The sequence below is a fragment of the Coptis chinensis genome, chromosome 7, assembly GCF_015680905.1.
Source record: "Coptis chinensis isolate HL-2020 chromosome 7, ASM1568090v1, whole genome shotgun sequence".
NCBI classification, from domain to species: Eukaryota; Viridiplantae; Streptophyta; class Magnoliopsida; order Ranunculales; family Ranunculaceae; genus Coptis; species Coptis chinensis.
This window is the reverse complement of record NC_141462.1, coordinates 84710866-84726431: the sequence shown is the minus strand read 5'-3', so window position 1 is coordinate 84726431 and position 15566 is coordinate 84710866. Positions and strand designations below refer to the sequence as shown.

The 15566-nt window shown below is 35.3% G+C and overlaps 1 protein-coding gene across 2 annotated transcripts; it reads right to left on the bottom strand.

The window, feature by feature from the left end:
• Nucleotides 1–7514: 7514 nt before the first annotated feature.
• On the bottom strand, nucleotides 7515–15120 carry LOC147489515 (GDP-mannose transporter GONST2-like). Of its 2 annotated transcripts, XM_086573041.1 has the most exons (10): nucleotides 14718–15120; nucleotides 12289–12495; nucleotides 11739–11952; nucleotides 11159–11298; nucleotides 10822–10951; nucleotides 10027–10125; nucleotides 9681–9835; nucleotides 9461–9577; nucleotides 8234–8331; nucleotides 7515–8134 (listed from the first exon to the last, which is right to left on the bottom strand). In XM_086573041.1, the coding sequence occupies exons 2-10, from the start codon at nucleotides 12483–12485 to the stop codon at nucleotides 8091–8093; spliced, it is 1194 nt and encodes a 397-aa protein (XP_086429167.1). In that variant the 5' UTR covers nucleotides 12486–12495; nucleotides 14718–15120; the 3' UTR covers nucleotides 7515–8090. The 2 variants fall into 2 exon arrangements, with proteins under 2 accessions (XP_086429167.1, XP_086429168.1); XM_086573042.1 differs by lacking the exons at nucleotides 7515–8134; nucleotides 8234–8331 and having other exon boundaries at nucleotides 9457–9577; nucleotides 14718–14855.
• Nucleotides 15121–15566: the final 446 nt, after the last annotated feature.

Sequence of the window (15566 nt, the reverse complement as noted above, 5' to 3'; positions counted from 1 at the left end):
GATACTAGTATCAATGCCATTTTGAGTAAGAAACTCCTTGAAGTTCTCTGGTGGTGCATTTCACTGTAATATGTAGTATGTGTTGGAATCTCTTGTGTATTTCTAAATACTAGTGTGTGTGTGTGCAAAGTAGAGGAGATGAACAAATGGTGTTCTCGCCACTTTAGTGCATAGTAGATAGTCCCACATTGGTTATCCACCACATCGGGTAGGGTTCGGGCCTAGGCTTGGGCTTACTGTTGTGGGTAGTGGTTTGACCAATAGCCTAAACTTGTTTTGCCTTTTTCTTGAGCAGCAAGTTTTGGTGTTCTATTAGGAGTTGGTCTCTCTTCCTCCTAACCTCTATAAATAGGATTTGTGAGTCCATAGAGAATAGACTTGATCGAAACTCAACTTCGGAGAAACGTAAAATTCAAAACCATCCTTTTCTTCTTTCTTCATGTCGGCCGAGAGAGTTATATTATTGCGTTCTAGAGGGTAGTCCGTTCTAGTGCAAAGTCAGTCTTTGTTAACCATTGAATCCTGTGAGGAAGGCGTCATTGTTGCCTTTCTCGCACCATTGGAAGGGAAAAATCTTTCCTTAAGGACGACCTAATCCGCGCCTTGGTTATTCGCCATTCTTCTTTGTCCTTGTTTCTTCATTGCTCTTGTTCTTACCATTTCTACTTTAGTTCTTTGTGTTCATACAACTATTCTAACAATCTTAAGGAAAGAGTTTTGTAGTAGAACAAAGGAGAGTGCTTTAATACGACAATCAAAAGATAAGTCTTTTACTTTGAGTTATTGTTTGTGTTATTGGGTTATGACTTTATAAATTTTCTAATAATTTTGTTTTTGGTAGGGAAACCAATTAAATATTGAATATTTATTGATCTTTTGTGGTTTATCAAACCCTATATGGTTGTAGACCTTTCTCCTACGTTTATGGGAGTCAAATATGAGATTTCTATCAAGAAAAACGTCAAAGTTCGTCTTTTTGACAGCTGCGTCACTCGTTACGGAAACTGCTATAACTTTCAGCTCAGAGCTCGGTTTTGCAATCCGCTTCTTGTGTTGGATAGCTGATTCAAAGAGCTTTCCAGTGGTATAAGGCTTGATACCAAATTCGTCCTGAGCTGGTTTAGAATTACAGTTCTTTTGAACTGTTTTTCTAGAAGGAGGAAAATATGGTAATCCGGTTTTTCAATCGGTTAGGTATCGTATTCTTTCACTCTTTGCAATTCTTTTGGTTTGATTATATGGTGATATTCTTGCCTTGAGTTGCATGCTAGTTTCCTTAGGAGGGGAATCCCTAAGCTTAACCTAAGCTTAAACTTCTTTAATAACCTAGTCAACAAATTATACATGTTTATCACTGAGGAATTAATTGGTTTGACTAGAAGTAGTTTAATATTAATTTTCTTTGTACATATGTAGATGTATGTAGATGGTCTAAGAGAGACCTTAAGATAGTTAATATCAACCACACTCAAATCTTAGATAGTAATTATAATGTATTCAATGCATAATTGCTTACCTTTATTGAGTGAACGTGTTGTTAGACGATGATTATAATTGTACTGTTATGAAAATATATGTTAGATGAAGTAACTTGTAGCTTATATCCAATATAGCATATGTTAAAATTGTGTAGCATGCTAGTTTTGGATATTAATCATCGTGGATTTACTTTAAACTTAATAATAGTTTATTGGTAAATTTTTCTAGTTGAAGACATTAATGGGTTGAGCCATTAGATGTTGTGGTAGTACTTGAGGTCTTGTGATAGGGTATTCTATCTTACTTGAGCTCATGTAAAAAGAGGAGGTGGAGTCCTCAGTTATTTTGCATATTCGATTGGCTAGATTTGCTTTAAATATCATTATACTTTTTTGTTGTGAGGGGTGAGTTAAAGTTTACTTTTCCTGAACCTATGATATGATATTTACCATGTTTGGCATGAATGCATTATTTAACTTCGACATGAAGTTTAACCATGTCATATATTATTAAGTAATGAGCATCGTTGTCTATGAGAGGAAACAATATGGGAAACAATCAATATCCTCTTAAACCTAATTTAGTCAAGGAGATGTAAGGTAATGGTTTGTCTTCTTAGACAATATCCTCCAGTGACTATTTTAGACAAGGAGATGTAACGCTTGTAGATTGTCTTATTAGGCATTATCCTCCTATGACTATGGATAAATAGCCAAGGTGATGTACAAGTGTGTGGATTGTCTCCCTATGACAGTTGGAATGTTGAATGATGAAAAGAAGGATGATAATTATATTATCTCGGGTAAAACCCTTTTCATCTAATTCTTCTATTCTTTAAGATTCATTAGAATCTTTTGTGGATTTCCTTTCATATAGATAACATGAACATAATATGACTATGTTTAATATGATCCAGAATCATAGACTTGAGTAAAGTATATTCTTGTCATAAGAGTGCATTTTATTATTGTTGTTTCTTTTAGTGTTTGTAGCGGTATAATGTGTTTTGCATGTAAGTTTGATTAGGTTGAGTAACTATTGAACTGTGGGGGGTGGTAACCTATATGCATAACACTGTTTTATCATAGTTCATCTCACAAGATAATTGGAAAGACACTGAACTACAAAGTATGGAAAGGTCTTGGGCCTATCCAAAAATGCTTCAAAATGTGGGGGGTGTCTTGCCAAGGCTATTGTGAATGAATCTAAAAGAAGTCTTTTTGAGACCTAGAATTATCTAGTAGATGTTCATTGGTGAAAGTCATAATAGTGATGTTTATTTTCAGTTGTCATGAGTGATAACAATTTTGTAGATACCACACTATTATTGAATGTTTTATATGCTAATCTTATTTGAGGTTGTGCTTTCTGAGAAATTGGCATAGAGTGGTTGAATGTTCATTATGAACTACATAAGATAATCCCATTATTTCTGCACAAGAAATTTGGAAGACTATCAATGAGTATTTCCACCATTCACGGTGATGATGTTTATATGTTTCTTGAGGAAGATTCATTAACCTATAAGGAAGTTGTCTGTCTATGAGAAGTGTCGATCCTTTTTAAAGGATACAACTCCTCTAAACTGGACTCTTGATTTATTGGGGGATCTATAGAACTAAAACGTGATAGTTGTATTGCAAAATACAATGCTAATAATAATAGCCAAGGGGTTTCAATCAGAGACAAGATTTATACTATTTTGAAACCTTGCTCATATAACTAGAATTTCTTCTACAGAATTCTAAAGACTCTAGTTGAGTAGTTGTGCGGAACTACAATACCAAGTAGTACCAGGTGATGAGCTGAAGGTATACAATTTAGTTAAATCTTTGTATAAGTTGATTCAAGCGTCTATAAATGGTATGAGCAATTCAACAACATATTAGTGTCATATGGATGTCAAAGTACCGTTGTTGATAAAAAAAAATATGTACTTTCTTTAGAGTAAAGCAAGACATATGTGTTAATCTCTCTTTGTTTAGATGATTTAATATCATGAGTGCTAGCATTGAGAATGTGTATGAGACAGAGAAATTCCTATTTGAAACACATCATAACCCGTCATTGAAAATGATAGTTTATTATGTTGTTAAACTCATTTCTATAACTGCTGTTGTCAAGATGTTGACGTTTGAATATGGTTGAAGGCCACATTGTACCTTAAACCAGACCGGCCGGATGGTATAGGGAATTTCGTGCACTTCGTAATTGAATGGTGGTGAATATAGGAATTAAAACTCATGTTGGTCTCATTATATTGTTATAGCACTTAGTAGAAATATTTTTCATTGAAAAGTATGGGTATTATGATAGTAAGCATGTGTTAACACTTTTTGTGGCAAATATCCATCTTATGAAAAATAATCTCCTTGTGTTTTTTCATACTAAATATGTCAATATCATTGGTAGCCAATTGTACTTGATGGATAATGTATGTGAGACATGACATTGCCTACATTAATGGCATACTGAGCTGATAACCCATTGTGTCCTTATAAGGAACTTTGATGTATATTGTCATATTATCCAAGTACTATAGCAGAGCCATTGATTATGGACTGATATTTAGTAAATTTCCATCATTGTTAGAAGGGTAATATGTTATAAACTGGATCCAGTAATGTTTATGTGTTTACCTTTGGTTGAAATTGAGTGTCTTGGATATCATCCAAGCTAATCGCTTTAGAAAAAGCATGTGATGATGCTGAGTGGGTTAGCAACCTCTTGGCAAATCTTCCCATTGGCTCACATGTGTATATGCTTCCTGATGTGTATATGCTTTGTAACTGTCTCATTGCAATAGCTAAAACATGTTATCTTATGTGCAATGGGAAAAGAATACATGTAAGTTGAGATATAACTTAATCAAGCAGCTGCTAGAGATTATGTTAGGTTGGACTTAGTTTGGCCACATGTCTGACCGCACCACTTCTTTGGAGGCAAGTGGTTTATCGTCGAGGGGATGGGACTTTTGCCTTAGATAGAGGGATATTAATCGACGGCGGCAACCCCACCTATGTGATTGGAGATCCCATGAATTAGGTTCAAAGGGAAAAACAAGTCACCTCGTCGCTCTGGTATGCTATTGTCTTTCTTTGAGACGTCCCACCCTATGACTAGATAGCATTTTTTGTATACTTTGTATAACTTGAATTGCAATGAGAAATGATGAGTTATTTTACTCTTATTGGAATCCATAGTCCATTTTTTTATAAAGAGATAGTGTATTTTAACTGCAATGTACACTTGATGGATATCCACCTACGTGAATGTAGAACTGGGTCGGTTCTTATGAGTATTCAGGCAAGTACTCTAGAGCATTCATGGAACACAAAAGGCGTATGAGGGCCAAAAAGCGCAACTTACCCTTGAAGCGGGCATATAATGAAAGAGCAATGTGGGTGCATATCCTCTATTTTACTGAGGAATGTTGGTTCAAAGATTTTTTAATCCACCACTTTCACGTATTATAAGACATGTTACCCTATGACCTGGTTCAAGCCCGTAAAAGCACCGATTATCTTATGCATTGTTTTTCGATTCTCTCTGGCATTTCGTTAACCCATTTCTTTTGTAATATCCTATTCCAAAATAGTGGGGGACTATTAGTATTTTGAAATAGTGGGGGATTGTTGGAATCTCTTGTGTATTTCTAAATACTAGTGTGTGTGTGCAAAGTGGAGGAGATGAACAAATGGTGTTCTCGCCACTTTAGTGCATAGTAGATAGTCCCACATTGGTTATCCACCACATCGGGTAGGGTTCGGGCCTAGGCTTGGGCTTTCTGTTGTGGGTAGTGGTTTGACCAAATAGCCTAAACTTGTTTTGCCTTTTTCTTGAGCGGCAAGTTTAGGTGTTCTATTAGGAGTTGGTCTCTCTTCCTCCTAACCTCTATAAATATTTGTGAGTCCATAGAGAGAATAGACTTGATCGAAACTCAACTCGAGAAACGAGAAAATTCAAACCGGTCCTTTTCTTCTTCTCTTCTTCTGTCGGCCTTGAGAGAGAGAGTTATATTCTTTGTTCTAGAGGGTAGTGCGTTTCTAGTGCAAAGTCAGCTCTTTGTTAACCATTGAATCTGTGAGGAAGACGCCGTGCCTGTTGCCTTTCGCACCATTGGAAGGGGCGAAATCTTTCCTTAAGGACTGACCTAATCAGCGCCTTGGTTATTCCCCATTCTTCTTTGTCCTTGTTTCTTCATCATTCTTCTTGTTCCTTACGTTTCTACTTTAGTTCTTTGTGTTCATACAACTATTCTAACAGTATGTACTACCCTGTGCATCATGTTTGTGGAAGAAAACACGAAGTCACTCCCATAATGCAACAAGGTTTTAGTGCCAATAAATCTACCACAAATTAAATTGACTGGGAATATTGGGGTAAATTCAACAATTTTCCGTGTGCGTGTGTGTGTAATCGATCAAGAAACAACCTGTATATGTTGTATACAATTTTGATATCAGACAAGTAACAACGGAATTGAAAGTTTTGAGTTCAATCCTTTGTATTTACTTATTTATATACACGAATTTTGAACCAACATTTACATGAGGAACACAAGTATTTTTGCCAACCTATTTGGTTAAGAGTCGTGCTAGCGTGACAGCTACTGTGTTGAATATATAGGACAGCCCAATAGTATGTTGCCACGTTGCACATGGGAAACTGGATACTTTTCAAACTGGTTCTTGCTTTTTACTAGAAATTCCGGAAAACTAAAAATAAAACTAAAAATAATTAAACAAAAATAAACAATAAAAAGGGAACTTGGTTTCCTGTTTATTCTTCTCCCCTAAAAGTATAGAATCCATGGATGAGTTTTGTAACTTGATGTAAAACACAAGTACTCACACAAAAAAAAAATCATCAAAGAAGATGAAGAGAAATTTAGTTCCTTGTAGTAGTAAAAAATTATAAATCGTGAAATTTATTCATTTCTTTGTGTTTTAAATCTTCTTTCTCTTGAGTCTAAATATTTTTGCATTCAATTTTAATTTTCAAAGAGTAGAAAGGGTGTTTTTACTTGGAGAGAAGAAGAGGGGATGTGGGAGAAGAGAATAAAGTGAATTTAAAACTTCTTTTATGTTGTCGGTTTTTTTTTTTCTTTTTACAAATTGGGTCAATCGGTTTCAAAGTATCCAGTTTCAATGTGGCAACACACCATTGGGCTGTCATCTATATACAGCACAGTAACTATCACGCTAGCATTTTTGTTTGGTTAATTGTGAAAACGGGTTTCTTGGTGTTTACTCAAACAACAGATATTATGGTACAACCGTACAAGTGGTACAACAAACACAGCCCAAATACTTCGAGAGCAAAGTACATACACCCGCCACACCACATGGTGATCGGGTAGATTTGAAAAGGTAGTCTTCAGTTTAACCTTAATTTTGACATTAATTTTGTTTTTGTTTTTTTTTTTTTTGAAAATTTGAACCAAACAATCACCCTGTTGTCGTGTCCTTGGCATACACAAAATTTGCATATCCAACAAATTTATACTCTCAACAATATTTGGCGTAAAAAGTGTTTGTGTTACTGCATATACTATATGCAATTGTAAATTTGTAATATCTTGGTCTTGTATAGTTGTACTGTAGCCTGTAGGCCATTTCTCTATCACTTTTGCTTTATGTGAATTTTACTTTACTAAATTTCATAAAGGGTCAATTAGGATTCAATCTAGATAAGAAATTAGTCTCTCCTCCTAGATGAACCAATTAGAATTCCTTCCCCACTAGATAGGAAATTAGTCTCTCCCCTCCCCTCCCACTACACACAAATTGACCGTGTTTTTTTTTGCGTGTATTGGAGAAGCCCTAATTTCCAGGGGGTTGGGTAACCCTTCCATAAATAAAGCAAAATAGTTTGGAGCGTAGAAATCCTTTTTCGGAAATAACCTGATTCATGCATCTATTAGATATTTATCGAAACGACTGAATGATCTCAAGTAAATATAACTATAGCTTCAATCTGGTGTTGCCACAGGCTAGATGGGGTTCCAAAAATATAATCCTGTGAAAATGTTGGAAGATGAAAGACAATACCTTTTATGTTTTCCAAAAGTTTGCCATGATAAGAAACAGATCCATGTTTAGAAACGTATTATTTTGACAATAAATACAGACATCTCCCGATTTCCCCCCAAAGACTTGAGATATGATCTCCTTCAATTAATTATTCCCTCACGAACAAAAATTTATTGGAAAAGAATAATTACGAAATTCTCCAAAACTATATATCAAAAGAATGAAAACCTGTAAATGACAACGCTATTGGTAACATCCTTGTTAGCTGCAGCTTTCCACCTCTGCTCTGGTATTTCAAATTTTGAGCTTCTACTTCTTGTTGTGTATATGATCTATATCATATAGCAAAAGTATGTCTTAATACGATTGTTCTTCTCTCTGATTGCCTCTATAACTACAATCTGAAACTCTGAATAACAGCACGCGCAGCAAGATAGGGACAACAGGGCAAGTTACATACTGACTGTCCATGAGTTAGTAATATCTATCCACTGTCCACATGCTCCATCGATGATATTGTAATCTTCATTCATTCTTCTTCATTTTTTGGACACGAATAGCAAGACCAATGTGGAATCAGATCATTTTGGCCCTCGCAAAAAGTACCCCAGCGAAGAGACCTGATTCTCATGTAAGCAATTCAAATGCAAGCAACAATATAGTACCAAAGTCAAAATATAAGAAAGTGCTGATGGCTTGTGAGGTTTAGCAAATATTACCGAACAGTATGCTGAAGAGGTTTGGTGAGCTGACAGGAACATTAAACAACAGCAAACCCGCAACGGAGATAGGAATCTTGTTCAAGGACCCAACCAGACTGAGACAACCCCTTGATTAGAGATTTTATTTTTAATTTATTTAATTTTATTAAATCTATCAAAGTAAGTAATATTCCATATACATGGCATCTATGACAAAGTAATCGTAAATCGTACACCAGATTCTTTACGTTGTGTTAAACAAATCATCAAAACAAACTCCAAAGTACAAAAAGAGAGGTCATGAAACCAATAATAGAGGGAAAACAAAATAAAACGGTAGAAGTTTGTAAAACTCTCTGCATCCTATCCAAATATAGGCTGATCAAATAGCAAATCAGTCATCTGTCCTCACAAGAGTTTCTTCCCTCAGAAGTATAGTTAGAAAATAGAAAGGAAAGACATGCATAATTGGGTAAGGAACTTTACATGAAATCTAAATTTGGGGTACAAACGTTTTTTTGACCAAGTTTCGGTAACCAACTTGTAACTTTGTTGCACGTTAAGTTCTGTTTGTATTCCGTCCATTATTTTCACGTGTGCCACGATTTTTTATTTTATTTTATTACGTGGATATTCATAAAAAACTGCAGGTATGAAAATAATGGATGGAACACAAACAGAACATAACGTTGCAACAAAGTAACATGTATGGTTCCTTAAAATTGCTCAAAAAAAGTTTGTACACCAAATTCAAATTTCATGTAAAGTTCGTTACCTATTCCTGCATTTTTTTCTAGAAAATAAGTAAACAATATATAATTTTTTTACTAAACCAGGCATTGTTTTGCAAATGGATGAGACTATTGAGATGGGCACTGAACGAACTGCACTCGCCTTTCCCAATCTAAGTATAACAAAAATATGACGGTAGATGTAAAAGTAACATTGCATTGTAAAATTCTTTCAAAATGTACAATTTTTTTTTATAGAATTATCCATTTTCAGTCTCCATCTGGACTACAAGTACATCACGCACAAGCACACAAACAAGAAAAGAAAAAGAAGGTAAACAACTAAACACCATATTTGGACAATTCACCTGATCAGACACCATATCATTGTGACTTCACACTTGAATTTACAGAGATACAGGAGAAATTTAAAAGCAGCCAAGCAGGCCTCAGATGTCAGTTTCTCAAGGGCTCTAATCAGAAGATCATTACATAGCTCATGTAGATATGTTACCTGTAGGTGGTAGGACCAGTTTGACTTAAGAACCACATAGATGTGAAGCTTATTGCCAGTCCAAGCAATCCACTGGCTGTTGCTACAACCCAGAACAATGGCATCCTAATTACATCCCTGCAAACGAAAAAGATATAGAGGAGAAAGCTCATTATAACAAGATGAACATGTCATGACCAGTAATTTGATAACCTTCACAAAAATAAAGAGGATGACTTACACGTTGTATACATATTCCCATTCACCAAAAAGAAGAATCAAGAAAGTTGCAAAGGGTAAAGACAGTGCATTATTCAACAAAACCATCGACACTTCGTTGAGAGAACCAGATCTTGTTAGTTGCTTTGCTTTGTCCATGACCCGCCTGAGAGTCAGCTGCAAGAAAGAAAATATGTTTATAAGCAGTTGGCATATGAAAAGAGATAAAACAGAGAGAAACTGAAACCATAGTTGCAGGAAAAAAAAACATAAGACTACATATGTATAAGAACTCATGATCACATCCAACTAACATTAAAACATCTAAGAAAGATAAATTATACAGGAAGTATGTTAGAGATACATACAGAGTAGCTTGCTGTGAGAATACAATTCATAATTTGCCACGAATAACCTACAGCATCAAAGGAAAGATCTGTAATTCCTCCACTTACAGCAGATATTATCTGCAAGAAGATAGAGAAAAGTATTTTACATCAATTATGTAAATCAGGGGGAAGGGAAGGAGTCAGATATGAGCATGACAAGATCATAAAACCCTGTGTTACATTGACATGGAACTAAAACTATTCTTTAGTTACAATACTATTTCTTGAGCCCGAGACCTTACAAAGCGCCTCCTTACATATAAACTCCCATGCAATTAGGATATCACGGAATTATGACTATGTTAATTGACTGATTTCTTAGTCTTGAAGGGTACACACAACTAGCATCCTTGCCATGATTGGGTAATTATCCAGTCACACTTTTCCTTTCTTGGAAGTGAAATTTTCAATCATCTCCCTCTCAAAATTTTAAATGCCTGAATTATCATTCCAAAAGTAAACAACGTGAGACTCTCCAGTCTTCACTCGTATTGAATGGAAGAACGTGTACTTCCTAAGCAGATCCCAAACAATTATGATGATTCTTTTCCCAAAAGTTGGAAAAAGAGGGGACGGTGTGGTATGGCTAGGTTGGCTTTGGGGTGGAGAACTATATATTGCCTAATTTGGGGGAAAATGTAATGCTTCTGAATTAAAGTAAACTACTGCATGGTTGTGCTTGCTAGCATATGATCATCAAGAACTAATGTTAGTTAAAGAAAATAAAAATGAAGAAATAAAGTTAACAAACTTAAAGGAAAGGACTAGTGTTACCATAAAAAACATGGCAGTCCACACTTTCTGACTCTGATGCTTCTTGAAAATATATAGTTCTCCAATTGCCGTTATAATATTTGTCATATTCTTCAAGACTGTGACCATTGCAATGTTTATGTATTTCAAACTGGTAAGATTCACAAAACACTGTAAGAAGCATGAGAGGAAGGGATTAATGATATATGATATGTAAGTTTTTAATTAGTAAGACGATAACATATTCTCATACGTTCTTTAACAAATGGCTCAGCAACCATTTGCATATTTTAGGTAAGACTAACACTTACTAGCCAGAAGAAAAAGACACGTTGAAGAAAATCTGTGCAAGTTATACCTATACATGCCTGTCACAAGCATCCCAACAAATATTATGTTGACAGGAAGCCAAACTCTGATCAGCTTCCAAGTAAGCTTTTCAGTACTCACTACTCCAAACAGCCTCAGTGCAATAACAACTGCAACGCTTACCAAATTCTGCAGGTTTTAAGGGAAAAATGGGGATAAAATTAGCTTCAACAAGAAAGGCTATCTTATTGAGCTGATTCAGTTTCAAATAAATCAAAAGTAAGTACACAGAACTATTTTGCATATGCATATGCAGAACTATTGAAAAGGACCCATTAGATACTCAGTGTGTCAAACTCTCAAACCACTTTGTAAAGCACTCTGTGGAGAAGCCTGAAGCCCTGAATGTATAAACTCATATCAAACTTTTATGAGTTGACCATACCAGTGGGTTTATCTATCTTGTGACAAGTCAAGTATATCACGTACAGCATCAGTTATAAAGAACTAATATATAGAGTACTAATATATCGTGCACGTGAAGATGCAGGTTGCAGTTCAGCTTTACAATATAAATTACAAGTAAACAAAAAGCAAGAATTTTTTTTAAAATAAGGAGCATCAGGTACCTGGTAAAACATCAATGATATTCCTGCTTCAAATTTATAGCCTGATAGAACAACTTTGTTCAGTAATATCATGCTGCAAGAGGAAACACAATAAGCCATTCCAGATAAGAGAGGTCCGGACAATCTCTCAGAGCCATGTTCTCTTATTTCATCCTCATCTATTGCAACACTGACGTCACCACCACTAAATGTTGCTCTATTGTCTCTCGAAAACCTGTATTTGGAAGGTACTTGAGTTTTTCCAACAAAAAACACTTAAGGTTCATATCAAGAAAGTAATGCTACTGTACCTAAATTTGCAATAAAATATTTAAAAAAAAAAAGAGAGCGAAAGAGGGAGATAGAGAGATAGAAGTGGATAGTGAATGAACTAGGCTTGCAATTCATACAACACGATAAATTACCCTAGTAGAGGTCTGGAATGAGATTAAGTTAACAATATCAAGAGAAACAATCACCCAAAAACAAAAAGAAGGATATCTAAAAGCAAAAATCATCCTAAGTTGTACATATGACGAAGAAATACCACATATATGTTAAACCATTCTACCTGTTAATTGTCACACTTCGTACAGCATTTGTTGCGATATTGATGAAAGACCTGTTTCCCTGCTTCAAAATGCTGTCAAGGATCTTGTACACTAGATTACTCCTTTTGCCAAATGTTACTGTTCTGTTAAGAGAGCCAAACTCTGGGTCCTTACAATCATCAATCCCGACAGAGTTAAGTTTCAAATTGGACGACATGATACAACCCCTGCAGCATGAGTTTTCCAAATTCAAAGAAATGAGACACACAATTATTAGCTTTTACTTGACTAGATTAAGTATGTGTGAAACTACCCTAACAAAGCATTAATACGTGACTCAAATGTACCAACAACCAGTGGCGGAGCCAGGGGGGGTCCAGGGTACACCCTGGCGTACCCTCACTTTCTAGAAAAAAAAAATGTACTTTTCTCAATACCCAAAAAGCTTATTAGAAAGCTGTAAATTTCAACTTAAACTTATTTCTTCTGCACAACATTCCATCAGTTTGTATGCAGATTGCATAAATAGTACGAAATGTTAGAAAATCTCAATCAACAATTACCCATTTGTATCTGTTCCATAATCCATAACTCATTAGATTCATCTCTATCCAAAAACATATCATCTCAAACCCAAATTTCATAGTAGATTACCTCATAAACTCATGTGGTTTATTCACAGAATCAGCTCTCAAAACTTTAAAAAGAAATATATTAAAAAGATTCACACTAACTAAACCTAACGCAGTCCTCTTTCTCTCTCAAACCTATGGTCTCACTGATGCCCACATCTCAAACACCATTGCCAATCGCCTCTCAGTACTCTTTTCTAATCTTGATAAAATTCTAGAACCCAAGCTAAAGTTTTTCAGCGACCTCGACATTACTGGACTCAATCTTGGAAAATTTATCTCGTCCAACAAACTGTCTTGTCAAGGAGTTTAGAGAAACAAATTATTCCTTCAGTTAGTTTCCTTAGGAGTCTACTTCACAGGGGAGTTGGCTCCTCCATGAGGCAGAAACGAGAATGGGACAGAACATAGCAAGCCTAAGACACCATGGTGTACCAGCCGAAATCAAATATATTAGAGTTCACAATGATTAGATTATTCATTTCTTTTTTAATACACTTATTATTGTTACCTTTATATATGATTTTTGATGTTCATTTTATACTTGTTTTGTGATCGGGTTTGAAATATTAGTTAAAAAAATGAGTTTTTTTTTTGTATGCTTGGCTGTCGGGGTTGGCTCACCCTCACTCAATTTCCTGGCTCCGCCACTGCCAACAACTATAACTAATTGCAACAATATCTTCAACTATAATAAAATTTAAAAATAATTCATTATTGATAATTTTCCATATACTGCACTCCCATAGTATTAGATTAGATTCTCCAGAATATATAGTTATCAAAATTATAAATAGTAATAATATATAGTCTTATATCCTGAGTCATCTACATCTGACTATCCACCATACTTGTGAGTAGATAAACACAGTCAATAGGGTTTAGAGAATACTTCGGTAACTTCGGTTCACGCTATGACATGCTATTTTGTTTCGGCCAAAGGGTAGAATTGGAGAGAGCCCGAAAACTTAGTTTGGTCAATGCATACTCATCTTCATTAGAATTTATGCCTAACATATCCTCTTCCATATTTCTTTTCTTTTTGTGGACCTGCCATATACTAAATCATTCCACATATCCATAAGAAATAACTCAAAATACCAGTTGTTTTCTAAAACTGCAGTATCAACAAGAAACTCTTCACTGAAACATTTTAGTGCAGATTGTCTGAATCTCTAATCAATTCGACTACAACTACATTTTCCCAAGCAACATAACAGGTTAGGGAGATCACTAAGTATGTATCCTTACGAATTATAGCTTGCACAATGTTACTCAAACCCACTGCACAGTATATAGCACATTAGGACAAGAACTTACCACTCAAATGATGCTTATAATCATCTATAAAAACTGACATTTGTATATATGTCTAAACATAGTAATTAGATTATGTGATGTAAGGTAAATCTGTCTTTGACATTGTTTAAGCTGCTTTTCCTCAAGAGACTCTCCATCCCTCCTGTAAAGGAGATTGCATAGTATAGAATAGCGAACCATAAACAGAGAAAGGCATACTGGCTAGTAATTCGAGGCCGGAGGCTCCAATTCTAAGCAATCTCTCCTTTAATCCTTTGGATAATAAGAGAGGCAGAGCAGAGATTATCCTTATTCTCAAAGAGTTTGAACGGCAAAAATAGATAGCAAATGGAACTGATTGGGTAGTTTAAGAAGCAGATTCAAACCTATTGGTCTGCTATGATGACTTAACTAAGAAATGCCTAAGACTAAAAGGAAGAATGTAAAAATACAATAAAGCGTCACTGATATTAATTGAAAGCATCATACAACTGATACAAACACACAAAATTTTGTACCTGTGATGTCACGCCAAAGCTTTCAATCTCAGCAGATCATAAGGTTAACCTGCTCAAAACTAAAACAAAATACTGCGCCTTCAATAATTTGTATAGTAAGTATACAACAAATTAAGGGCCAGTAGATAGAACGGGAGAAATAACTGCTTATTTTATCATTAGAGTTTTGAAATTTTATCCTAAGCACGCAAAGGAAAGTGAAGTAGAGTTGAAGAGCTCTTATTTTAATTAATTAATAATAATAATAGTAGTTGAGATGCAGCAGCTCTGTAATCAAGAAAAGCCGGGATTCCAGGAGAGAGAAAGAAGGGATGTGAATAATGTGATCTCGATATCTGAAAAGTCAATTGCTTCCATTTCTTCATTTTCTTTTCCTCTTCTTCTTCTTTATTATTTTTGTGGTAAGTACTAGGGTTTCATTCCACTTCTTTCTTGCTCAAAGGTGACAATCACAAGTGGCAGAGTTAGAGTTTGATGACCTGTATTCAAAACTCTTCTTTTTTTTTGCGCGCAAAATACGGTTGCTCAGCCTGGGCTGGACTATTTTTTGGATTGCCCGTTAAGAAGCTCTTCCTTTCACCAAAATGGTTTTTTGGACCGATCAGAAATGCATTCTTAGGTGGAGGCGCATGGGTCTGATTGTCTTGACCCATGGCCTCTTCGTTGTCATTATTGTTGGGAGATTTCACTAGAAAGTCACACCTCAATCTAGCTACTTTCTATCCCAAATGATTTTAACTTGGAGCTTATACCAAGAAAATCACTCACCCAAGACTTTAGTAGTTATCACAACAAACTCAAACAAGCAAAGCCACTAATTTATCATTACTCATAACAAACAAACAATAA